At 48.0% G+C, this 27341-nt stretch overlaps 1 protein-coding gene across 1 annotated transcript in view; it reads left to right on the top strand.

The window, feature by feature from the left end:
• Positions 1-27341, top strand: part of LOC144825010 (uncharacterized) — a 351957-nt gene that overhangs the window by 301224 nt on the left and 23392 nt on the right. The window contains exons 5-6 of the mRNA XM_078683922.1: positions 56-166; positions 25342-25449. Of these exons, the coding sequence (XP_078540048.1) occupies positions 56-166; positions 25342-25449 (219 nt within the window). The remainder of the gene's footprint in view (positions 1-55; positions 167-25341; positions 25450-27341) is intronic.

The raw sequence follows: 27341 nt of genomic DNA, 5'->3' as shown, positions 1-27341 counted from the left end.
AAGAACCATGATTTTTCTGAATCCAGACATTTACATTTATTTTTTAAACCTACAGAGCATGCTGCTATACCACCGCTTGCTGCATTCAGTATCAAGACAGAGGGAGATTCTTATTGCATCGACCACCTTGACTCCGAAAGAAATGAAAGCACCACTTGTCCTGTAGGTGAGTAAATCCCATTTACCAGATAACAGCTACAAGAAGAAAAAAAAACCAAGCAATGCAAAAGGTCTCACATTTGGCAGAGTTAGAGCTATTGGCGTTGTAAATTAGAGTAATTTATCTATGTGTTTTTTCGATTGGAGTGTAGGGGATGTATGAATAGAGACACCTGCAGCACTGTCTAAAAGACTTAAAATGTGGAATTGCCGATGAGACCAGAGAAGCAGGTAGCAGTACTGTCTAGGAGACTTAGAATGAGGAATTACTGATAGGACTAAAGATGCAGCTGCAGTTTCCCTATGGACTTAAAATGAGGAATTACCGATGAGACCAGTGAAGCAGCTAGCAGCACTGTTTAGAGGACTAACAATGAGGAATTACCACGATGACCGAAAACACAGCTGCAGCACTGCCTAGAGGACTAAAAATAAGGAATTACCACTATGACCGGAGACACAGCTGTAGCACTGTCTAGAGGACTAAGAGCAAGGAATTACCAATGGGAACTGAGACACAACTTCTACATTTGTAGGGGGACAAAGGCGAATGGCTGTTTATTTCTCTGGTAATGTATTTACCCAAAGGTGTCCATGAGCAACTTGTTCACAACTTTGATCTCTTATAATGTTCTCTTGGTCGTGCTTGTAAAACAGACATTTCAAAAATGCAGCTGCAATGCTTTAATTAACAAATCAGGCCTAGAGTACATTCCTAAGCCTCTAAATTATTAGCACCACTTTGGGATAAATAAACAACATAACTACACAAACAAGCTAGAGTTGAAGAGTGACTGAGCAAAATAAAAAATAAATATATATAAATAAAAGGTTGCTCTGAAGAAATGACAAATTGAGTATTTTATTCCTCATCAAAAAAGTCACTTTTTCACACTGGGTAGGAAGGCTACTTTATGGTACTTTTAGAGCACACCTTATAAATAAAGGATTAGCAAGACATACCATACAGTTATTACTCTTTCTGGTGGTAAAGGCCAGGGTGTTGTTATTATGAGGGAAGCATGTGGAGTTGTATTGTGGCACAAGATTTTGAGGGCCCTCCATTTATCCTAATTATACTTATCAGAGGGCTGGGTCTAGTTTTGATAGTGCATATGAAAGAATCAACTATTGAAGAATAATGAACTATTGTTAACAATATACATAAGAGGCGTTTGTTACACCGCTTTTAACCCTTGACTTTATGCCATAAGCCTAAGCCTGCCACGGGCCAGAGAATCTGTATAATGACTTTTTGAATTTGCCAGTGCTTATTCTTGCTTGCATTACAACTCATGACATGCATTCAATCAGAAACAATGGTAGCACATACCGTGTAATGCTGAAGATGAGCCCGCTTTAATAGATGTGTGCGTTTTGGTCGTACACTGTGTTCCCATGCTCCCACTGTACAATTTTGCAGCAAATGCTAATGCATCGTGACAACATAACTTTATGAATTTCACTTAAGGAGCACAACTCGACATTCCTGAAATACCTGAAATTTTGTGTGGGACTACCTGTAACTCACCCACATACGCGCTTCGATACAGTGTCGGAGTATGAAGAAATAACTAAAGGCCAATACAATAAAACAAGGCTAAGACTAAACCTCTGCGTTACAAAAGAAAACAAAGTGTGTACATCTGGTCCTATAAAGGCCATGTCTGGGAAGCTTGAGGGCCATGCGAGGCTTTGGGTAAAATCAGAGAACCCTTATTACACACCTATGTGCTCGGTGATTTAAATTGTGCCCCACCATTAAGATTCAATGTAGTGCATACAAAGCTCACAGGCTTAATGGGGCTGCCTTTCTGTGTGTTTAGGCTGGTGTCTGCCGGAAAGTCTTTTGTAATATTCCCAAACAGAACAGCCACCTCTCAACGAGTGTGCATGCACTGAAAGGACAAATGTGTTCCAAATACAGCAAACCACTTCTACGCGCTGTTGTACGACAAAACCAAAACAAACCACAGTCCACTAGGTGTTCAGTGCTGTGTGTAAACCTGGGTACATTATAGAATATGGAATACAAACTCCTCTGCTGTTATAGAGGAGGTGAGAAGAGGAGGAGGCTGAGGGGCGGGTGAGGAGAGCTGAGAAGAAGGCGGACCCAGCCCTGCAACAGCCTCTGGAGCTGAGAAGATTTTGCTGTAAGCTTGGGAAGCAAGCCCCCTCGCCCGCAGAGCACTCAGTGTCCAGGAAGCGACTGGCCAGAACATGCAGTCAAAGGACGCAAGACAAGAGGGAGGGCAGCCATCCCTTCTAAAATACAGCGTTACTCCCAAAAAATAGTAATGGTTATATAATTGTGCAAAAAGGCCATTCAAAAGAGAAATGAGGAGAAAGACACGCTTGTGCCCTGCGATGTCCTTCAAAGCAGGCAATAGCACCATTAACAACACTCAAGGTTAGAATAATGAAACATGAAGGCAGCATCCTATTTATATATCGCACAGCATTCATTCTTTATGGTGAGTTATGTTCACAGTTCAGCTGCAGCTCACAAGTGACTTCATACCTGCTTATGATATTCCCTAAACTGCATACGGTGTGGAATTTAAGAGTTCATGTTGTACCCAACGCTAGAAGACATAGGAGTACCCGTCAGCCTGAGTGTTTTGCCAAGAAACGTCATGCGCAGCCGCAATTAGTGTGCTGTATTTTGAGGACTCATCCTCAAGCTGTGGCAACTGACCGGTCCCATCCCCCCCTGCTTAAAGCAAGATGCGCAGACGCTATTCTTATAGCGCGCCGCGCTGCGGACAGAAGCACAGCAACCCGGGCTCTCCATTCCCCAAACAGTAAATAAAGCTCAGTGCTTCCACCACAGATCATTCAAAGCTCTCATTTACCAGGCAGTAAACTAACAATATGAGGAGCCGGGAGCCTGCTGCCACTTAAGATCACAATGTGCCTAACGTTCAATCTTGGAGAAAAGAAGCACATTAAAGTGAGCATGTTCACCCACACATAAACAACAGTATTAAGCGGCAGAATAGAAATTACCCCGCGATTGTTTAAACGCTGCGTTTTGTGTCTGAGGGTGGTGGGAGGACGGAAGCAGCAACAGGCGTAAAGCAGCTTAACAAAAAAAAGTTTGCTACAACACAGATAAGGAAAGAAAGAGTAAGGAAACTGTGCTCTGCTGGTGCTCCGTAGTCTTTACCAGAAGTGACGTGTCCGCTGAGTGAACAACTTAGGGGTCAGCAAAACTGAGCGATGGAGCAGGGAACCAATGGTAACTGGCGGGTGGGAATAAGGTGGTTTTGTTGAAGGCAAGAGGTCTTGCAGACAGCGCATGTGCGCTGATGTGCGACCTTATGAATAGCTCACCCTGGCAGGAGAATAACCCAGAGCAGGTGCGAAGGCACTGCCCTGCACTGAAACATTTTGCCTTCAATCATTATGAAAACAAACATAGATTGCTGTTCAATATTTTTGTTATAGCCTTCAAAGCAATTAACAATACTGATCTTTTTAACCTTAAGCTGGAATGGTCCAATAGTCAAGTTGGTTCTTAGGAAAAAATGATCCAGCTGACATTAAACATTCTTCTAATTAGTTTATTAGATATAGGCTCAAACACATAGGCTAAACTAAGTCTCAAGTATATGAAAGATTGAATAGATCTAAACTATCTTCTACCTTTGGATTTAAAGAGAGACATTCAGCAACTGGCCATTGCTATAGTCTGTGGGCAGGAAAGCAATGGAACCTCAAGGGAGCCTGTATTGTTGCTTCATTGACTTATGCTCTGTTTCTGAGGTTGCAAACTGTACAAACCTATGGGAGAAAATAAGCAGTATGAACAGTCCCAGAAAGCTTCTAAGGGTGTAAAAGGGATTACACCAGGGGAACAGGGAGAAGGTAGAGATGGATGAAAACTGAGCATTATCCTGCAAAGTTTCTATAGAGAACCTAGTTTATGTGCACAGAGAGGATGTGAAAGCCCTTTTGGATCTTATTAACATCTTGGTCATGGACAGAGGTGTGCTTCTCCACCGGACGTGTTAATGGACTATTTATATTTTATGGCACAACGGTCACATTTTTTAAATCAGTGCTGATCAAATATGGGATAACGGTTAGGGTGGACGCCATAAGATTGTTATAAATTAAAATAATTTTTTATGTGTAACTTGTCTAGTGGGAAAGTTCTGAATGGCTTGGGTGGCAGTTCGATTTTATGTGATTTGAAATGTTTTTGTTTTGTATTGCTTAATGTAATGCATGCTGTTTCATAGTTTATTAGTCCAAAGTCTAAATACACATGTTTTGCTACTACTACTTACAACCAATTCACCTATTCCTGTGTCATTGCTGCACAGTTACAGAAGCCCTCCTGAAAGATGGTGAATTATGTCCACAGCCACTAAGCATCCAAAGCTCATTTCTCATCAAGTCAGGGTTGAACTGTCTCAATAAGTATAGATGAAGAACAAGAATATCAACATTGACTGCCTCTTTCAAGATATCCTACAGTTTGCCCATACTTTTTCAATTTGTGAAACAGTAGCCCGCCCCCAAAACTCCTGTCAGCAGCATATCTATGCGGACTAGAGATAAACCGAGTGGAAATTCGGACCTCCAGCTTCAGAGCTAAAGAAGGAGATGAATTAGTTTAAGGGCATTGACTGTATTAAATGACTACACAGCCCTTCAGTGTATCTTGGAATATGTGCCGGTGAATTTCAAATTCTCAAAGGGTAGACTGCACTGACTAGAAGTTTTCTATGCGTCTCATCCACTCTTAAAATGTATGTTGTCATTGGGAGTTGGTGTATGAAGGCAGCTAGCTGCTGCAGTCGGTTAGTCCTATTAGCCAGGGCCACAGGAATTAGGCAACGGGTTGACTAAATTAAGCGGCAAATGGAAGCAAATTGTACAGTGTAAAATTATTTATGGCGTGCAGTAGCTTAACTGTCAGTAGGAGTGCTGATGCAGTGATACTGGGACCAACTTCATCTCATGTCTGGTGGTATCCAACTCATGCTATTCTGTTCAAAAGGGATTGTGTTAACACTTGTCAGTGACTGTTCCTTAAATGCAGTAATAGATGATGCATTCAATGGCCCTTTAAAGAGTAGGCTTTTTGCATCCAGCGTCTCCTTTCACTAAACAACTTGAGGAGATAAAAACTAAACTGTGGAACTTACTTCGCAATACCCATAGCAGCTAAGTTTCAGCAACTGGCAAGATAGCTCAATACCTAAAAATATAGCTGTTAGATAATACGTTTGAATCCCTTTAAGGCCAACTTCATGTTTCATACTTAGGCTGTTATTCAGTTGAGTATCATTACTTTGGGTAGTTGTAATATATGTTATTTTTGGGCCTGAGAAGCAAAAAAAACTTGCAGTAGCAAGTGCTATATGAAGTTGTTCTTTTAAAGCTTTTAGGATTGTATCTCTAAATCTAAGTAGGCCTTTATGCGATGCCTTAAGCTGTACTATAATTTTTGGTTGCTTACAGTAATTCTGTCTTAACAGAGCAGACACACGAAGAATGTGTTTTGAAAGAAATGGTGCACTTATTTAATAGACATTCTAAAGCAATTGGGAAATAGCAATCATAATGTTACCCCTTTAAGAACCATAATGATATATTTTGGATGTTAAAAAGCTAATTTTAAATCGTCTATAGGAAATATTATCATTGTGTTAGTTACAATGTACCCATATTTAGCAGTGAGAATTGACAACAAGCCACATTGGAGGGGGCATAGTTCTAATCTGTCCACAAGAGGTGAGATCAATTGCAATGGCACAAAACTGTTTGCTACTGATTTCAACCTGCCCAACACTTACATCGCCCATTATAATACCAGTCTGACTATATGGTTCATTAGTGTTAAAGGAAAAATATCATATCTGGCTTAGTAAAATTGCTTATAAAAAATATTAGCTCTTTACTAAATCTAAGATCTTCAACGCCTTTTTGCCAAAGCAGACTTGATTGAGGCCTAACCACCTTAAGCGCTATTGACAACATTCAAATCTTGAATTCTTTTTGTGAATGCATCGAGGCAGAAATAGATACTCTATAAAGGATCATTTGGCATGAAATTATCGCGTTGTCTAAATAATCATAAACCATGTATAATCAAAGCATTATATCTCTTACCGAAGAATACCAGCTACCCCCATTTACGAAGTGTACACTATGAATAAACACCAACAAAATGCAGCCTATAAAAGAGTGTCACTTTAACAAAGATATTGTGCAGTCTGAAAATCACTTATGCTTAGCTGCCGACAGGAGGGACTACGAGTCCCAGAGACATTAAGGAGAACAAAAGTGCCCACAGGGAAGGAGAAGGGCTGCACCTCCATCGTGCTATCTAGCCCTTGTGTTCTCCCCATTGTGCCACATGTGGTCCGGAGGTTTCAGTGTAGGTGATTCTGCCTCAGTATCCTGATACTAAATTGAAGGGATACATCAACTCTCCTCTCCGCGTCCATGGGGCAAAGTTAGATCCCCTTCCATATACTACGTGACTATCATTTTACGTATGTACTAATGCATGCCTTATTATTGCAGCATTTAATTGTTTTTTAAACCTCACTTGAGCACAATTAGGAGTGCGAACACAGGGCTGGTCCCTGTGTAGTCCTGAAGAAGAGCTTGGGGAATGCTCGAAACATGTTGACAGGAATCACTAGGTACACCTAACTCATTGCTACTGGGACCCCTAGTATTCTACCCCATTTTTAATTTACCCCCTAGGAGCAAGAATACATCATTTGTAGCCCACTAGGTAGGTAGTTTTAAACCACTTAAACTAATTCCACTCCACTTCACGACACTGTTTGCACTACACATAGTCCATCACTTTAAGTGCTCCTACGTAGTTCGCAAGTCGCAGCACGCCACAGTCCGTAGAGGGCTGGATGGCCCCAATGAGGAAGCATGTCACCGTGGGGAAACCCTGGTGAGTGAGGGGACACAAGATAGAAAAAAAAATTCTTTCCACTAAAACACAACTATTCCAACTCCGAGTGTTGTGAATACTGGTAACAGATAAGCTAGGCTCTTGACCTCTGTTCCCAGTGGTTTTCATGTCAATGTTGATTTGTGGAGGGTGAGCCTAAGCCTTCTTCCCTCTTTCTCCCCCTTACTTTTGAATATCCCCACTGTGTGGGACTGCCTGGGCAAAGACTGGGCCAAGATCAGGCCCATCTGCGCCTGTCGGACCCCAGACGAGACCGGACCGGTCCCCCCTCTAGTTCCCTCTCTCTGCTTAGCTGGGGAAAGACTTCATTATTCTTAATGGGGAAATGTAAGGCAGCCACTTCTGGGGACTCTGCCCTGTGCAAAGATGCGGTTTCATCTATGCCCCCTCGGGGCTACCCTAGTATCCTATCCTTCTTAAACTCAGTGGTGTGGGCGCTCAATGCGGAGATCATTCACATAGAGGAATAATTGGCTCTTCAAGTACAGGTTGACTATGAATTTCTTGCACCATGCACCATTTGGTAATAATCCTGATGCACCAGCCTGTCATTTATTAATGTCCCAGTACCTCCGGTAACCACTGAACATATGAGGAAGGATGCTACATCGGGTAATGCTAACACAGTCCAGGTTCAAACGCTAGTAGATCGACTATGTGCCGAGGCTGCTTACCCTCAAAAGGGGAGTGCGACAGAGACTGTAGTGAATCCTTTACCCCGACTCAGAAGAGATACAAAAGGGAGTAGGTAGCCCCCTAAGGTTAATCCCTCTTTAACCGCATGCGCGCTAGCTGTTTTCCCGCTGCGCGCTGCGTTTTGAAAAAACCCGCGTTACGTGACGAGCTCAGCTCGTCATCCGCATAGCGCAGGTTACGCCCATGACGAGCTGAGCTCGTCATGAGCGTAGAAGGGGTTAAGTCTGCAGGCAAAGGCTGGTTTTATGGCAGAATCTTCTATTAGTGACATGGTTCAAGATTTTGTGGATACGATACACTTTATCCTAAAATGGAGTCTCTTGACAAGGGTCTCTTTGAGACGTTAGATGAATGCCTCAGCAATATCGAACAGTCCATCATGGCAATCAGAGGAGTATTAAACAAGCTTGCTCAACCCAAGCTCAGCCTGATAACCCAAGTTTTGGCGACATCTTGTGAGTATTTTGATGGGGACAAGCAAGGCTGTTAGGTGCGCTTTAAGGGTGCCCTGCAAGGGGGGAGGCAGCCTGTTGAGGACAGGGTGTTGGTTCCTGTTCTTGTTCAGAATGCTCCTCTTGAAACTTTTGAAGACATGAGGAATGGCACACAGACTCTGCATTATTAGGTGTATATTAAAAGGTCAGAGCCTTGTTCTAGGAATTCCCAGAGAGTGACATCATAGGATGCTGCCACCCCCAATATCTTCTCCCTAACACACAGACCTCAACAACTTAACTCAGAATATTGAGTTTGAATTCAAGGGTTGTTATTGATTTAAATGCTGAAGCCCCTTTATATGTGCTGGTTTTAGGAAATGTGCCACCTTTGAAAGGAAATGTGCCAGAAACATATTCACAACTTACAAATAAGGTTACCCATTGGATAGCATCCCATTCTAACCTGGGCCTATACATCTATGAAGGGATCAATATGGTAAGAAGAGTGAACTGGTTGGAGAAGGAAACTAAAATCTGGCTGGTGACTGTGTTGTGATAAACTTTAATCTGCCGACTGAAGCGGTGTGTGTTTTGGCCATCATCGGCTCCTCTAAAGTCAGCAAAGCCTCTTTAATACAGGGTCTTCCGCAAGGCTACTTTTACAAGCCTGAGGTGGTATGTTCTTGCACCTCAGAAGCTGGTTAATCATCAAGTTAATGCACCTCAAAGGGGACCTCTGCGTTTCCTGCGCTGATGACCAGAAATAGATACACCCCTCTGAGCACTTTAGACACATGCGACTTACTTGACCAATCTGCATCTCACCATAACCCTGGTATTTTATTCCCCTGAGCGCTTTCCTGTTGATCCACTTGTCTGTCACCATTATGTTCTTAATTTCTTAAGTTAGAACATTGCTCGTCTTGCTTACAAATTTAAGGACACATCATTGCTTTATTTTAGTATTAAATCATTTTTATTTAAGGATTGCCACACAAATAAGCACACATTTACTGATATCACCATTACATTCACCTGTGTAATGGGAATTAAGGGTCAAGAGGCAAATGAGTCCATCAGTACTGGTACAAATTTAGACTGGTGAATAAAGCTAATATATGCAATCCGGTAATGGGGAAAACAGCACAAAAAACACATAACCATAACCCCCCCAACCACTACCCTATCCCCACCCCCTCACCCACCCATGTTCAATGTCCACCACCTGTTATCATCCAAACCCACACCATTCACAGCCGGGGCCTTAACAATCCGTGTCCGGGAGACATAATAATCTGAGGTATCTGGGACATGTGACCTCATGGAATTCCGAGGCCAGTAAGGACAGGAAGGGTTGCCACAGCTCTGCATATTTGGCTTCTTCCCCAGCCATTGTCAGCGAAAGCTTTTCCATACCAAGCACTAGCATAGGCGATGGAGCCACCCATGAAATGTTGGAACCTGCACAGTTCGCCAATGTGTGAGTATATTCTGCATCGCCGAGCCCAATGCAATCGCGATCAAGCAACCTCTGCGGGAGTGCAGCGAATAAGTCAAGGAGTTTGGCAGCCCCAGCAGGACATATGATGGGAGACGAGGGAGCTCTGTATCAAAGTGTGCATCTACCTTGTCTAAAATCTGCTTCCAATACCCCTAGAGTTGCACGCAGTCCCAAAGCAAATACTCTAGTGTACCCACCTGCCTGCAACCTCGCCAGCATGTTACGTCCCTAGGATGATCCATTTCATGGAGACGTTCGGGGTGTAGTACCAGTAGGTCGCAATCTTGGTAAGAGTATCCGTTAGCCCCATGTGGTATGCAGGGTGCCGTGCCCTGTAATATATTCCCTCCCATTCCTTGTGGCTAAGTGTCCTGCCTAGTTCCCTCTCCCAGCGCGCCCTACCAGCACTGTAGAAGTGTGAGTATTTGACCTGTAGAATCCTATATAGGTCTGATATTAATTTTTTGTCTGCTTTGCGCGTGAGTAACCAATATTCATAGGGTGTGAGACTTCTATCTGCCATGGGGCGCACTTGCTCGCTAAGCGCCCAGTGTCATGCTTGCAGGTATCGGAGCCTCTCCACTTCTGGTAGCCCATATTCTTGCTTAAAATGAGAGAAGGAAATTACCCCCTTCGCTGTGTACATATGGTAGAGGTACCGGCATCCCGCAGGCCTCCATCTTGCGTAGGCCGCTGAATCCATACCCGGAGTGAAATCAGGATTGTCCATGATAGGAATAAGAGGAGACGGGAAGGTGGTGAGTTCATGGCTAACGTTGGTCTGGTCCCAGACTTCCAACAGAACCTTTGTAATATTTGAGGCGTGTAGATTGGGGGTCTGTGCTGTTTACGGAGGAAAGGGATTTCTTGCAGAGGCCTACCAGCCACTGCCTGGTCCTGGAACAACCAGTGCTTTTCAGACTCCCATTTACTCCATTCGACCAGAAGGCGTAGCTGAGCAGCCTGAAAGTAGAGCATCAAGTCTGGAAGTCCAATTCCTCCCCCCTCCGGAGGGAGCATCGCCAGCCGTAGCTTTAGACGCGATTTCCGCCCGTTCCAAATTAACTGAGCCAACTCCGACTGTGTTGGCTTTATCCAGCCCAGCGGAGGCCGTAGAGGGATAGTGCGAAATAGATATAAGATCTGAGAGAGGACAGTCATCTTGATCGCTGCAATTTTGCCCAACCAAGACAATGGATAGTGTTTCCACCGCCCCAAATCCCGTTGAATGTTATGTCTCAGCAGAGTGTAATTTATGTTAACTGTATCCAGCAAAGAGGGGGCCAATTGAATCCCCAGGTAGGGGACTGCCTCTCTCGCCCATTGGATGGGGAACAAGCCCTGCAACAGATCCCGAGTGGATTTCTCCAAGGACAGGTCGAGGGCCACTGACTTGCTCGTATTAAACTTGAACCCGGAGACTCGATCAAATAACCCCAGGTCTTCAAGACACGTGGGTAGCGCGTCCCTCGGATGGGACAACGAGATCAGGACGCCGTTCGCATATAAGCTGATCATATGGACATAGCCCCCAAGTTTGATCCATGATACTCGGGGGTTAAGCCTCAATTTCTGCGCCAGCGGTTCCATGTAAAGGGCGAAAAGGAGGGGTGACAATGGGCACCCCTGCCTCGTACCCCTCCCAATGGCAAACCGGGGGGATGTATTGCTGTTGACTCTTACCGTGGCCGTTGGAAATTTGTAACAGTTCAGGACATAAGTATGGAACTTCGGCCCCAGTCCCACCTTCTCCAGTACTTTCTCTAAATAGGGCCAATGGACCCTATCGAACGCTTTCTCAGCGTCGATAGCCAACAGTATGTACTCCTCGTCCGTGCGTGTAGCCTTTTCAATAAGATGCAGGGCCCGTCTAGTATTATCAGAGGTTTGGCGTGGGGGGCGTGGCCTCGATCTGAGCATGGTGGACGTGCTCTAGAGGAGCTCTGTCCGATGCCCGCTGAATGAGCGAATTATCCTGAATACCCCGTACCCACAGACCGCCCATAACACCCCTAAATCAAACCGGAGCCTGAGGGGTCCCTGGAACAGCCGCCGCAGCGCGTGGGGTCCTACCGGCGACCGGAACCGGGGAGTGGCGACGGTGAGGCCTTGCATCCGTCCAGAAGCCGCGGCACCTACTGGGCGCGCTGTGCCGCAGGCACAGCGCCCGGCCGCCTGGACACCGCGGCTGGTGAGAAGACTCCTGAGCGCCGAGACAAGGGCGTCCCTGGCAGTATCCCAGGACCGGCAGGGCGGCGGCGCGAGGAGGTGAGCCGGGGGAGAAGGGATCCCGGGCGCTAGATGGTGACGGCGCCCACAACGGGGTGCTGACACGGGGGGCGCGGCGCCCTCGCCCGCTCCCGCTCGCGCCTCGTCAGGAACACTACAAGCCTGCCGTCCGCCGGAAAGGACCGCTGATAATCCTGGAGCAGGACCCCCGGACACCACACTTGCGGGGCAACTGCCTGTGAACCACCATAGACAGCGCGGCCGCCATCTTGAATTGACGTACGTCGCCACTGCGCCTACCATCGAGATCTCGCTGCCACCCGACCTTTCTGGCGCCAAGCAACTCCAAAGGGCCGAACTGAGCACACGGTGCCCTACACGGCAGGGAGACAGAGTCGAAACACCCTCCTTTGGCACCTTACACAGCTCGTGAGCGGAAGCCAGTGGAGACGTTGGGCGGATAGCGGGGACGCTAGCCTCACATACACGGGCGCAAAGCCAAGTGAGGTCCGGAGCTGACCGAAGGAACAAACATACTAATTGGTGAGTCGAGATCGGCTTACTACGTTGCGACGGCCACTTTGCAAAAAGGTGCGAATCCCCGGCCGATACCCATATCGTGAGGCACAACACCGGGCACACTGCAAGCCATGGGAAGAAACAGAGCCAAGGCACACGACATGGGCGCCAATGCGGACCTACAGTCTACGGGATCGGAAGACCCGCTGGCCTCCTCCAATGTGGAGATCATCCCACCGACGGGTAAGACCACCCAAGACGCTAAATTGGCCCTTATCCTGGCGGAAATAAAGGCCTCCAGAGAAGCACTGGAGCTGCGCATGGACAATATGGCGACTGGTCTATCACTATTGCGAGCAGACCATAACAAGCTGGCAGAGAAGGTATCCAAACACAAGATCGCGCTGGAAGATTTAATCCCGCAACAGACGGTTCACTCCACGAAGCTGGAAAGTATGGAGAAACAAATCAAACTGCTGTGTAAAAAGGTGGACGATGCGGAAGGGCGTTCCCGCCGCAACAACGTGCGAATTTTGGGAATTCCGGAGCGCAGCGAGGGGAGGAACCCCACTCAATTTGTGGAGGACTGGCTGCAGAAGGTTGTCGGCCCACAGGAACTTACACCGCTATATAGTGTGGAGAGGGCACACAGGATGCCGGCGATCCCACCAAAGCCAGGGGCACCACCGCGACCGCTCATAGCACCCCTGCTGAACTACAAAGATAGAGACTCTGTACTGCGAGTGGCAAGGGAGAAAGCCCCGCTGCGCTACGAAGACAAAACCATATCAATCTACCCAGACTTTACCCCGACGGTACAAAGAGCCAGATCATCGTTCTTGGGGGTGAAGCACAAACTGCGAGATAGAAACCTTAAGTACGCCCTATTATTCCCTGCTCGCCTCAAGATACTGCACGGCAACAAATCCTACTTTTTCGACTCGCCCGAAGAAGCAGAGGAATGGATGGAAGTGACGCTTACACCACCAGCCACCCAAGACCTGTTTGAGGACGACCGGGGCGGTGGGCCTTCTCACCGGGACCGGGAACACGCGTCAGCTGGATTCGCGAATCACGCAAAAGGATCTTTGTCAAATGGAGGGCACAGGTCGGCTAGATCTGGGAAAATGGCGGTAGTCGGACACCTGACGGAGGAGGCGCTGGCGGCGCATGATGCCAACGGACACTCGGCCGCAGCCGACCGCTCAGGCACGCCGACGGAGGTATCAGGATCGGCTGATAGCCTGCAGCTATTCCCCAAAATCACGGCACAAGTGGCTAATGAATTCTGAACGCGGCCGCAGAAGACTCCGATTGGTAACGTATGCCATATATGAGGGGCGAATGTGGGTGAGGGTCACACCGGCTAAGGGCACATAACAGTAACATCACCAGGCTCTGGTCAGGTGCGAGTGGCTCCCTCGCCCCACCTTATAGACATGATTAGGTTGTTCATCCACCCACGTTGGGCGGTAAGGTTTGGACCCCGAGAGTTTTTACTTTGGGACCTGAAAGTTCTGGGATTGTTAGTTGAAGCGGCACTGGGGACATGGCGGATTCTATTAACATTATTCATGTTGCGACGTCCACCGGCTTTGCCTACAAATGGACGCAATGGGGGCTAATAGTGCGTACAAGCTGTGCACCTGGAATGTTCGAGGCATGGGATCTATACATAAAAGGCATAGAATGCTGGCACAACTCAACCGAAGAAACGTTAAGATTGCCTGCCTTCAAGAGACTCATTTGAACAATGCGGAGAGTGGGAAGCTACTTAAAAAGTGGAGAGGACAATTGTTTGCTACCTCTTATTCTGTATTCTCGAGGGGGGCTGCTGTGTGGATACGTAACTCTGTCCCATTTAAACTAGTGGAGAAATGCCTAGATAGGGAGGGTAGATATGTATTTGTTAGTGGGATGCTAGATGGTTCCCCCGTGGTGATAGGCAGTATCTACGCCCCCAACTCGGGTCAATCGGACTTCTTACAACAAGTAAACAATATTATGGCGGGATGGGCGGACCATAGCTGGATAATAGGAGGGGACTTCAATGCAGTGTTGGATGTATCATTAGACAGGTCGCACCCGCCCCTACAGGCCACTGAGAGCAGGAAACAAGCGGATGCACTAACGAGGTGGGCTGCGGGCTGGGGACTGGCAGATGCATGGAGAACCAAACATGTACTGAATAGAGAATACACCTTTTACTCGCCTCCTCACAGATTGCACACCAGAATAGACCATGTCTTTTGCACTACGACACTGTTGGGGAAGGTCGCCTTGGCGGAACATATGGGCAAGACTCTGTCAGATCACAACCCGGTGGAAGTCACGTTCCGATGGGGTAAGATTCCAACGCCAATACCTACATGGCGCCTCGCACCGGAGTTGTTGGAAGACACGGTTTTTCGCACAACACTGGCGGATGCCATCACATCCTATTTTGACACAAACACGGGCTCGGCGAGTTCCCGCGGGGTAGAATGGGACGCATTCAAGGTAGCTATCAGGGGAGAGGCAATGAGCACCCGAGTAGGCATGAGGCACATTGTAATGGACAGACTACGGGAGGTGGAAGGGAGGCTGGCAGCGCTAGAGAGTGAGGCTGCTGGCACGAACGTACCATTCACGCCACTCCAGGGGGCACACATACAGCACGCAGAGCTACTAGAGGAGTTGAGAGTACTAGATTACAGGGAATACACGTGCAGACAACACGCGCAGACGGACAGGGCCGGGCCCCTACTGGCTCGTATGATACGGGTTGACCCCATACATGCACCAATCATGGAGGTACTTGATCAGGAAGGGTCCCGAACATCGACACAGATAGGCATAAACACAGCATTTAGGACATACTACGAATCCCTGTATGGCCCGCCTAGCCCGCAGTCAGACACGGCATTTGAGGAGTTCATGGAGGGAATAGACTTGCCGCGGCTGGCAGACCATCAGCGCAAGGAGATGTCCCGCCCCATCACAGCGGCTGAGATCCGCCAGGCGATCCGAGCATTACCGCGGAACAAAGCGCCGGGAACGGATGGCCTACCGGCCGAGTTCTATGGTGTGTTCATTGACCTTCTTGCCCCACGCCTCCAGGTGGTTTATCGAGAAGCGCTACAAACGGGTAGTTTGCCACAGACGTCACTTCAAGCCCTAATAGTGTCTCTGTTGAAACCGGGCAGGGATGGCCTACACTTAGCTAATTATTGACCACTCTCCTTGTTAAACACAGATTATAAAATCTTAAGTAAGATCCTAGCGACGAGACTAGCGCAATATATACCGCAAATGGTACACCCTGACCAATGTGGCTTTGTGCCAGGAAGAAGCACGGCAATGAACCTACGAAGACTCAGCCAACTTATGCTCACCGGGAGTGAGGCTATGCATGGTGAGGGCTGTATCTCCTTGGACCTGAAACAGGCCTTTGATTCCCTCAGATGGGACTACATGCTGACGGCACTTGCACGCTTCGGCATACCGCCCGAATATATATCATGGGTTCACCTACTATACACCCGCCCCACGGCGCGGGTCCGTACAAATGGCTGCATTTCGGCGCCTCTAGACGTGGCGAGAGGCACGAGACAGGGATGCCCACTGTCTCCACTATTGTTTATACTGGCGTTGGAGCCCTTGCTGGGCAAACTTCGGGGACTGGCCCAACACAGGGGCATCCATAGGAACGGCGTCACGCATATAGTATCGGCGTACGCCGACGACATCATTCTGTACTTCAGGGACTTGAGGGGAGACCTTGATCCGGTACCTACCATATTCGAAAACTTTCGCTCGTTGTCAGGGCTCACCATAAGTGAACCAAAGTCTCACGGGTTCTACTTCTCAGTAGAGGGGGAAGTGACCCACATCCCTTTCGCGCCGCATAGCTTCCAGGTGGCGGAGACTACATTCCGATACCTTGGGATTCAAGGTTACAGAGAAGCGAGGGATATGCTCGACGGCAATCTAGGAAGAGCGATCAGGGCGCTGAAATCCCAGGTGCTCTTCTGGACGGCACTGCCGCTATCAGTGACAGGCAGGGTGACCAGCTCTAAAATGGTGGTACTACCCCGACTCCTTTATTATTTTACGAGCATGCCATTTCTGATTCCCACGTCCATGTTTACTACACTGAATACACTACTGACGGAACTGGTGTGGGGTGCTGGGAGGAGACGGATTAGTTTGGCCAAATTGCAGCTTCCTACAGCGGCAGGAGGCATGGGTGTGGCATACAATTTTGACTGCCAATTACAGTGGCTAGCTTATTGGGTAGCGGGGAGGAACCTACACGAAATCAACGTTTCGGTACCGGACTGGAACAGGGGAGGTGTACACACTTTACTGTTACCAGGAGCTGAAATCCCCCGACAGGCACCTCCACTGCTTCGTCTAGCGATTCTATACTGGAGACAGGCAGTGAGGTATTCCTCCCGAACGACCTCCTACGCCCCCACGATACCACTGCTGGGAATACCGGTGGGACTGAGGCCGCTCTCGAATCCATGGTTGACGGAGTGGCATGAAGCGGGCGTCACACAGGTAGGGGACTTCTTCCACGAAGGCAGGGTCATGCCATTTGAAGACTTCCGCACCACGCACCACACTTCGGGAAGTTCGTTCCTACTACATGCTGGGGTGCGCCACTATATCGCACGGGTGTTGGCAGCAGACGGACAGGAGCCCCCCACAAACCCCCTAATCACCATGCAATATTTGATGGGAGCGGGCAGTCACCTGACCAGATGGTTAACACACGGTATACGGGAGGGTAGAGCAGTCCCGTTAAACTCGATACGGGAAAAATGGGAACATGACATGGGGAGATCCCTCGGAGACAAGGAATGGGCCAGAATAATTGCGTTTCCGAAAAAGGTATCACGAAATCCGAAATTCAAATTTATACAACTTATGATACTACATAGAGCATACCTGACACCGCGCCGCATACATGCGATGTTCCCCAACGCACCAGACACATGCCCCCGCTGTGGTGTGGCAGACGCAAACCTGCTCCATATGCTCTGGGAATGTCCAAAACTGGGATACTATTGGACGGCTGTTCAAAACGAGCTGGTCAGACTGGTCCCTTCCAAACCGTACACTACATTGGAATATACATTACTGGGGCTGGGACCTGTAGAGAAGAAAAAAAGTGTAGGTACACGCTTCACTGATCTGGCCTTATTACTGGCGAAACGCACCCTAACGATGAAATGGAAGTCGCCAAGGCCACCTGACCCAGAAATGTGGAGGGCGGAAGTGATAAGATGGGGTAAGGCTGAAGGGACGACGCTACAACGGGAGGAGCGTAGGGGACTCAGGAAGAACTTTATCTCCCTAGACTGGAATGCTTTAGTTGGGTCCTTTGAGGCAGAGGGTAGTGATGCGTCTGACACTTCTACAGAGGTGGGTTGATAACGCTTTGGGAGTGACCTGCCAGTATGAAGCCTGTTGTGCCTGGGACTGGGTGCACTGACCACACCAGACTTGCCTCACGGGTACAATTAAGTAGGCGCCCAGTAGAAATACGCAAGACACGCTACAAGTAACATGTTCGCATGTGGTGGACTACGCAATATAATGGAAGATGTCTACGATATGAGTGCCGGGGTGGGAGGGAAGGGGAGGAGGGAGTTGGGCCGGGATTGTTTAGTACACAAAAAGAAAATGACTATTGAAGCTAAGGAACAGTAATTCGAACCTGATATGATTTGTACTCATCGCAAATGTACTTGCTGCACCGTACCATTTTGTCACTATACTATCAATAAAAAGATTTAAAATATATATATATATTAGAGGTTTGGCGTTCTGGGATGAAGCCGGCCTGGTCTGGGTCAATGAGGCCTCCCATATGGGGTGCTAGACTGGCAGCCAAAATCTCCGGGTATAATTTGAGATCAACGTTGAGGAGAGAAATAGGACGATACGCCCCACACGGAGACCGGTCCTTTCCTGGCTTCGGTATGACCGCTATGGAGGCCTCCAAGAGGTCACTGGGGATCGCACCCGGTGCCGGAAAGGAATTAAAAAGTCACGTGAGAAGAGGAGCGACTTGGGGCGCAGAATGTTTTATAAAAACTCGCAGGAAAACCGTCAGGCCCTGGGGTCTTTGCCACTTTGAGGCGTGAGATAGCAGCAATGACTTCCTCCAGCTGGATGTCACGCTCTAAATGATCCGCCTGTTCCTTCGTAAGAGCTGGAAGAGGGATGGGTCAAGAAAGGCATCCTCATCCAGGTCACCAGTGTGGTCACCGGAATAGAGGTCTGCGTAAAAATCACTGAAAGCCTCAGCAATATCATGGTCTTCTGTGCCAACAAGCAAACTGTCGGCTATAAAAGTTGGCGTCACTGAGCCCTAGAGTCAGCAGGTGGGTCGATGCCCAGTAAAACGGCAGGCTTCTAACAGGGAGCGTAACTGATAGAGCTTATTGTCCAATTTGAACACAAGGCGAAATGGGTGGCCCCAGCTGTAGGGGATGCCACGTTGCATCTGGCGGGCCTTTTGGAGAATCTTTTCCTTGGTGCGGTAGTCCTGCACAGATACTAAGATGTCTGGGGGTGGAGCCGAGGCAGAGCACGGAGGACCCACTCAGTGGGCCCTGTCCAGACGGATCTCCGATTCCTATAGACGCCCCCAAAATGTGGTTGAAGAGTTCCCTTGCAAAGCTAAACAGGTCCTTCGTGCCATCCGTCAACTTAACTCCCCAGATCCGTACATTTTGGCGGCGGGAACGGTTCTCTAGGTCCTCCATGTGAGTCTGTAGGTCGACCAGTTGGTCGGGGATTCGTAGGATTTCCTGCTGTAGTGCCGCTATTTCGGTGTCCTTCCCATCGCTTTTGCCCTCTAGATCCGCCATTCGCTCACCAATGCCGTCCATGTCCCTGCGAACCTCTTTGATCTCTTCCGTGAATTCCTTTTTCAGAGTGTGGATATCCTCCCTCAGGGCGTTAAACAATGACTCCAAGAAGTATTTGGTGATGGGCTCAGACCCATCCTCCCGTCCTGTGGCGGGCTGGGTAGAACTCACAGCCATGGGGGTGAGTTGTTGGCTCGTCTGCGCTTTAGCAAACAGATCCTTCAAGGTCTTGTCCCTACGCCCCCTGGAGGTGGACATCGCGCATACTAGACACCACAGGAACCACAGTCTTTGGCGTAGACCTCCCCCAATGACTCCAACCAATTGAACAGTCCTAGGAATTCCGACTCGAGTGCTAGCGACCAACCTAGCCCCTACGAGCCTCACCCAAGCACTCCGGAGCATCAGGCATCACTCGCGGCCGGAATCCGCACCACAGTCCGATGTTAGTTACATAGCCCCTGGATTCCTCAAAGCTGTTCCATCAATTGAGTCCCCAGCCAGCCCGTGCTCACCTCTTCCAAGTGGCAGTTCCCTAAGGAGGAACCAATGGGCCTACTAGTGGAGAAGTGTGGCTCAGGGGTTAGAGCCAGCAGACCCGGAAGCTGAGATAGGTCCTGGACCAGGGTTCAATCCCCGCCTCGGCGGGTCTTGGGCTAAAAATTCCACGGACTCGATAATTCTCGCCCCGGTGCCTCCTCGACTCACGGGTTCACACTCTGCGACTCTGGGCAAAAGCTTGCTTAATCTCCACAACGGCCCCTCGCGGCGGGATGCCTGACTTTCACCTTGTGGATACCCTGCTATCTCACAGGGGAATACCAGGAAGGGTTCCCTAAGCAAGCAAGCGCCGGGAAACCCACTGCGGCTAATTGTGCGCTATATAAGCTCAACTACATTTACATTTACATTTACTAGGCCACTACACTAGGTAGGCCGCTCTCCAACACCGTCGCACTGAACTCCTCTGCTCTTTCAGCGGCCCCAAGCGAGTTGTAGCCTCCACACTGGCACTGTCACAGCCCCAAATTCACCAAGGGCAGACTGCTCCTCCAGACAAACTCCCAGGCACTCCGACCCACTCTAATCTGCCCCCAAGTAGCTTCGTCGCAATCTCGCTCTCTCCTGTGACTCTCAGGTCGGGAGCCCGTCCAATCCAGACCCGAAGTCAAGTCAGTGGCCAAGGCCATGCAGATCTCCCTCCACACCCGCCTGATGGCTATCCGGCACACTACCACTCTTCCGCCTCATGGAGCGGGATGCGCCGTTGAGCCCCAGCCAATGCACCACCGCAGGAGGGCGCCAACAACAATCGCAAGCTGCCAGGCCAGGTGGCTGCCGATTCACTGACCCAAAATGGCAGTCGGGCACCCCCTCCTTCCCTGGACGCCTCTCTGGATTCTGCAGGCTTGATGTCACCCCAGTGTCCACGTTAGCCGGGCAGCCTCCCCTGCGTTGCCAATCAGTTCCACAAGCGCCCCCTGCACAGGCCACCAAGCCGGCCTACCTGTCCGCCTCTCGACTTGTAGTTCCCCGGCTCCAATCCTCGCTGGCAGCACACTGTAAACCCTCCAGCAGATGCGCCGCAAACCACCTCACTGTTACCCAGGCCTCCTCTGTACTCCCCCACCAGACTCTCCAACGTGCTGTTAAGCCCGGTTTTCTCCGAGCCCTCCTGGTCCGCTAGGCCTGGTCGAGGCCGGGTCAAGGGGGAGGGGGGCCCGCGCCCAGTCCAAGGCCGCTCCAGTCTCTGATCGCCACTTCCACAGTTCTTATGCCGCAGCACCTGTCGTGCTCTCCCGGCCTCCGCTCAGGGAGAGCGTCAAAATCCACTGGCCGGCCCACAACTGCCTCCGCACGGGCCCAGGTATAGAGATATCAGCGGGCCAGGCCCCCCCACCACCGCACTCTTCCGGCCTCACGCCGTGGCGGCCCCCAGCACACCTCCGCCACGACCGACATGCCAGTATCTTCTAGGAGGGCTACTGCTCCTTCGCTCGTCCCTTCTACGGCCCACAGAGCTGCAACACACGTCTCGTAGCAGCCAAGCGGGAAGCGTCAATACACGCTGGTGGGCCCACAACAGCCTCCGCGCATGACCCGGGGTCAGAGACGCTGCGCTGTCAACCAGGTCACCCGGCTGGGCCTCACCGATCTCACACCACAGCGGCCTCCCCACTCCTACTTCCTCCGCCTGGCCCACCGTGCCGGGATCGTCTCCAAGGGCCTCCGCTCCCTCCGGGCAGACCGGACTTTCTTTGACGGCTCTTCCCCGTGTCCCTTGCAGACCTCAGGCGACTCCTCGCGGCTCAGTCGGCTTCCCTGCTGTCCTACGCAGCTGTGCACCAGCAAGCACAGACTCCACCCGGGTCAAGCCCAAACGTTACCGGGACCTCTCCGACCCCCAGAAAGAGCAGACAGGAGCTGAAACGGGTACTAGGCCAGTGCTGTAACAGGCCGTCGACGGGAGCCCAGGAGCAGCACGTCTGCTCACGCCGCCATCTTGGCCACCTCATTGCTTTATTTTATTAAGAACTATCATGTAATTTTTTTCAACGTACCTGGGAGACAACGAATAGTTTTTTCTTGGAAGGCTACAAATCCTGTTTTAGCCCTGCAGTTGAATTGGGTGCTTGAAAGGCCAAAAGAGGCCTTGTGACCTTTATTTCTTTAGCTGTTAATGGGAAGATTAAGGAAATTTGCACAAGGTCACATATACTTCAGGTATTAAAAATAGCTCTCATTGTTTGTACGTTAAATTTGTTGAATTTCTATAATGCTATAACCTGGTTGCATGAGTCAATTGATCTGCTAGGCTCCCTTATTAGTGCACTAGTAGAGAAAAAAGAAGGCCCGACCAACGTAATTGTGGCAGGAGATTTCAGTTTACACTTACACTCAGTCCCCTTGAGGTATCAAATAAGTCCTCAATATGTAAGATTTTAGAAGGTCTGCATTTGGAACACACTAATGAGGCAACAGAGGTAAATGCTATCTTAAAGGATATTAATCTTGTTTTTTCTCAGGATGAACTGGTTAACTCTGTCATCCCAAGTTCACCCAAGCTTTATTGGCAGGGGTTGTTCCTAAATAAAAGACTCAGGGTCATATGTAGGTAAAAAACAAATTGCGAGTTCTTAATAGCGATTTTTACCGGATCGCCATTAAGAACTCTCAAAGTCCGATGTAGATAAAAAAATCGCTAAAAGTTAGCGAATCTGCAATAATCGCAAAGAAAAATACAGAATCCGCATTACCGAATCGGTATTTGTGAAATCGCATTTTTAAAAACCGCAAATTAGCAAATCTGCTAATCTGGAGCAGCTTGATGACCTCACAACCAGGATGTGGCTTTACACATGCTGTTTTACTGAGCCTGAAGCTGTGGGAGAGGCAGGGAGCAGGAGCACAGATCCAGGAGCTGCACAGTAATACCCAATCAGACACCAAAAACAAGCATGGAGACACAAGAGAAGGGAAAGGAGCAGCCAGAGAGAGAGGAAGAGGAAACACAAATTCTCTGAGAAGGAGTTGGAGGTCCTAATTGAGGAGGTGGTAGAGGACCACAACCAGTTGTTTGGCAAGAACTCATTGCTTGAATCGCAGAAATGGAAGATATGGCTTGTAATACAAGCAAAAATGAATGCCATTGGGGTCACCCAGCGCTCCAGTGACCCATTTTATAGATGTATATTTTTTCTCTTTTCATTGAAAATGGGCATGCACTAGCACTTTAAACTGCGGGTGATTGGCTAAGTGCTATCATGTGATCAAGGCCGCTTGGACAGCCAAAACACGTCAAGGCAAAGGAACACTGGAATAAAAATACTTGCACAAAAATAAAAAGGCAAAAGAACACTGGAATAAAAATACTTGCACAAAAGAAGGTCTGCACTCGTCATTTGTGTATGAGGCAGAGGAAGAGTGTCACGAGTTTGGTGATATTTACCGGCATTGGACTGTTGCCGGGTTGCAGACCCCCTCACAGGAAGATGGCTCCGTAGCAGGCAGTCCATCTGCCTTTGTTGGTTCCCTGACCGCGGTATCGCGGGCGCGTGGTAGTTACGGCAGATACCCCAGGAGCACTAAGGAAAGTTTCGGAGAGGAAACGGACGGAACCCCCCTGAATGCAGCACAAACTTTTTGGAGAACCAAAGAATCGGAGAGTGACAGCGTGAAGTGAGAATAGAGGCCACACGTCGGAGGATATCGCTCGGCTGAGCAGGTACAGGACAGGGGGCCCATCGTCAACCACAGGGCTTCGTGGCATGTAGTGCTGATCTAAGAGTTTTAAAGAACTATCATGCATATACTGTTTTCTTTTGTCATTAGAGCGAGCAGAAGAAGGCAGAACGCCGAAACGCGTCCTCGCTGATTAAAGAATGGAATTGGTCCCAAGAGTGCAGCGTGTTTCTTTGAAAACATGAGCTTTGATTTTAAAATGGACCCACCTCCATTTGGCTGCACCCGTCGCAAGTGTGCAGCGAGCGCCAAGGTGGACTTTGGAGCGTAATATATATATATATATATATATATATATATATATATATATATATATATATATATATATATATATATATTCACTAAAATAACAGAGGTTAAAGTTGAGGTATATGTAAGTAAGGTTGTAGGAAATTAACTTTAATTAAAAAACATCCTTAGAAATTCTCTGAAAAAAGGAAGATTGTTGTGCAGTTTAGACACAGGTTTTCCAATATTTATAAAACAAATCTTTAAAAAACACTGATATTGACCATTTATACATAACTGATATAAGTATCATTTTCACCGTCCTAGATTTCAGAATTCATTAATACTATGCACAATAATAAGCTGTGCATCATAGCAGTTCAAGTTAAAATTTAAAAATAAGTTCCTCAAGACTTCCTTCTATGTTCAATCAACACCACTGAACCAAAAGTTCAGAAAATGAAGTAGCACATTGCAAACTCAACAATTCCCCCTTAACTTCTTATTTGTACCTCAAGAAAGAGAGCCTTCTGAGCTTTTTCCGCACAGATAGTTTCAGTTGATATTTTATAACAAGCATTTACACAGCCATGGAATTGGTAAGTGTCTGTAAGCTACACTGTGATAGACACTGATAAAAAGGTCTGGTCACAATATCAGTCTCAAGATAGTAATGGCAGCCTACCGTTCTTCATGTGCTACACCCAAGAGAGGGATGGTAGTCCTCTCTTAACTATGGGGGCTTGCTTGCTACGGCCCTAGAGTTTCAGAACATGTCCTGAACCTTGCATAGAACATACCCAGGCCTCTGTGCACATGCTTAAATTAGTGTGATGCTAGAACCAAAACTACAAATCAGGATACTAGATTCAAACGCAGTCAAGGGCTGTGGAACACACCTGAATACAATGCTGGGGATATTTCTGTCCAAACTGTCCAAGACATCAGGACACCTGACCCAAAAAGGACCCGCAGATGTGAATGAAAAAGACAGATTGCAGCAGCGATGTTGGAGTCAGGTTTGGAACTGAGCCAGATAAAAGCTTTCTTGAAATAAAAAAAAACATTGTATGTACAATATAACAAAAAGAATGATGATTAAGTGCACTTTTCAGATCCAAAATTGTCACTCATGCATTTAAGTGGAACCATTTCCTAGGAAGCCAAAATCTCACACTGAATGGTCATTAGCATGAAATGAGGGATCTATGCTCCCCAGATTTGACCCAGCTTGTGATTCTCAAAGTCTCAAAAGAATGGCTGAAGTGCCCCATTTCAAATAAACTATAGGCCGAAGAATACTCTTGCAAATACAAAGGTCGTGATGCCAGATTAAACAGAAGTAGAGATTGCACTAGTTACACACATATCAGCTCTATATAATTGATTCACTTCCTAATCATTGGTAGCATCTAACTCTTTTTATATTATTTATTTTATATGTGGATGAGTATGAAATAATCAAAATGTATAAACATCGTTTTCAAAATATATATTTTTTAATAACAGCACCTGAGAGTATGCCACCAGTTACATCAATGGGTATTAATGAAGAGGGAGAAACATATCCAATTGGCAGCCAAGAGTATCAGAGAAGTGAAAACTGTGCAAGTACAGGTGAGTAGCTATATAGGTAGCCTTCTAAGAAGGTGTTTGGAGACATATGTAATAATTGCAGTGGAGTAATGAGTGAAGAATGACTGTTACCGCTTTCTGTAGAAATCCTGATGTGACTCAGGTTTTCTGAAGATTTCTGCTATGATCAGCATCTGTGCTGGTAACCTTTATTTGCCAGAGCACATGTAAAATGTTGTTAAGGTGAGCAGTAGTACCCGAGTGTTTAAAAACAGATCATATTTTAAGGACTCTAAAAATGTCCTGCCTCCAAGAGATTGTAGGATCAAGGCAACGCAATGGGATTGGGTAAACAACTGTGCAGAAGGCAACTCATGACTCCCTGGCTGGTACGCAGCTGGTGCTGGCTTGGCTTAGCATCTATATATTTGAAATGCAGAAACTGAGCTTGACACTAATATCAGAAACAGCACTAAACATCAACTATTTGACATTTTGGATAAGATGCTTTAAGGTAATTTAGGTTCTGATGGATATTTTTTTACTGCAGATTCCTCAACTTATGAATATTTCCCAGGTATCAGACTGGCAGCTAGATTAATCAAAGACCCGTTTTGCGAGTCTTTAATAGCGATTCATAAGAAACCGCTATTACAGACTCGCAAAATGGGATTCATGTAGGAATCGCAATATTTTTTTTTTTATTTTTTTTTGGGTTATAAACTTTTATTCGTCATCAATTCACACACACAGCTTTCCGCCTACAACCCTGAGGCCAGCAGCAAACAAGTACTATGTCAGTACAGTGATCAAAACCAACGCATAATCAAATCAAACCGTCGTCAACCCGAGGGTCCAGTGACCCAAATCTCAAATAGTACAGTTCTGTTGGTGTTGCGCGTATGCCGTCGCCCCGTGCCCTTTCACCTCGTTTCTGGGCGAGCGTGAATGTGGCGGCTCCAATGTAGTGCGGGTAATAACATGAAGTGTGCGTGTCTGACAACGTGGTCCGGGTCTATCACCTCTATCGTAACATTCCCAACAACCCCCCACCCTCTTCCCCTGACTGCCTATGCGCCTTCCACTATTGTGTCTCTGTCTTCTCAATACTATATGTCACCCCGCCCACGTCTACGCTTTTCCTGCCTCCTCCCCACCCACCCGGGTCCCTAGCCCAACCTGCCCTCCTGTCCTGTATGTATCCCAGTGTAAGCAATCTAAATGTCCTGTGCCCTCCAGCGTCCCAGAATCCCAGGTATCCCGCCTACTTTCCCCTTCGGGCCACCAACATTGTGTGCCTAATCCTCGTGGCCCTCCTCCCTCTCCCGTCGCTCCTCTGTCTCCTCCCGATCCGTATCCGCGGTGTTTTTATTGGAGTTGTAGGTCAGGTACAGGTCCCAAAAATATTTGGGTCTACTAACCGGGGGTAGGAGTTAACTATAAAGCTGTGATTGGGTGCAACTGTACAGCATATCCCTGTCCCACCTCCTCTTGGTCGGCAACGGGCCTCGCATCCAACACTGTGCAACTGCCCGTCGAGCCATAAGGAGCCCCATGCCCGCCAGGCGCCGTGTCGCCATAGGAAGAACCCTGGTGTGTCCCAGCAATGCCAACGCAGGGTCTGCTGGGAGCTCAATCTCTAGTATTCGACCCAGTTCTAAAAAGACATCCTCCCAGAAGTTGTTAATTCCCGGGCAGGACCACGCCAGATGTAGGAAGTCCGCCATTGGTGTATGGCAGCGTTCACATTCGGACGTCTGTCGGAGCCCGTATCTGTGCAGGCGTTCTGGAGTGTAATACACTTGCTGTAGAAATTTAAACTGAATAAGTCTGTGCCTAGCGTTAAGCGACACCCTGTTCGTATTTTGGCAGCAATATTTCCACATTGAGTCGCTTATCTCCGTCTGCAAGTCACGCTGCCACGCCAGTCGGGC

Source organism: Lissotriton helveticus, chromosome 3_1 (assembly GCF_964261635.1).
Source record: "Lissotriton helveticus chromosome 3_1, aLisHel1.1, whole genome shotgun sequence".
NCBI classification, from domain to species: domain Eukaryota; kingdom Metazoa; phylum Chordata; class Amphibia; order Caudata; family Salamandridae; genus Lissotriton; species Lissotriton helveticus.
Note: the sequence above shows the minus strand (reverse complement) of the source record. Positions and strands in the feature narration are given on the sequence as shown.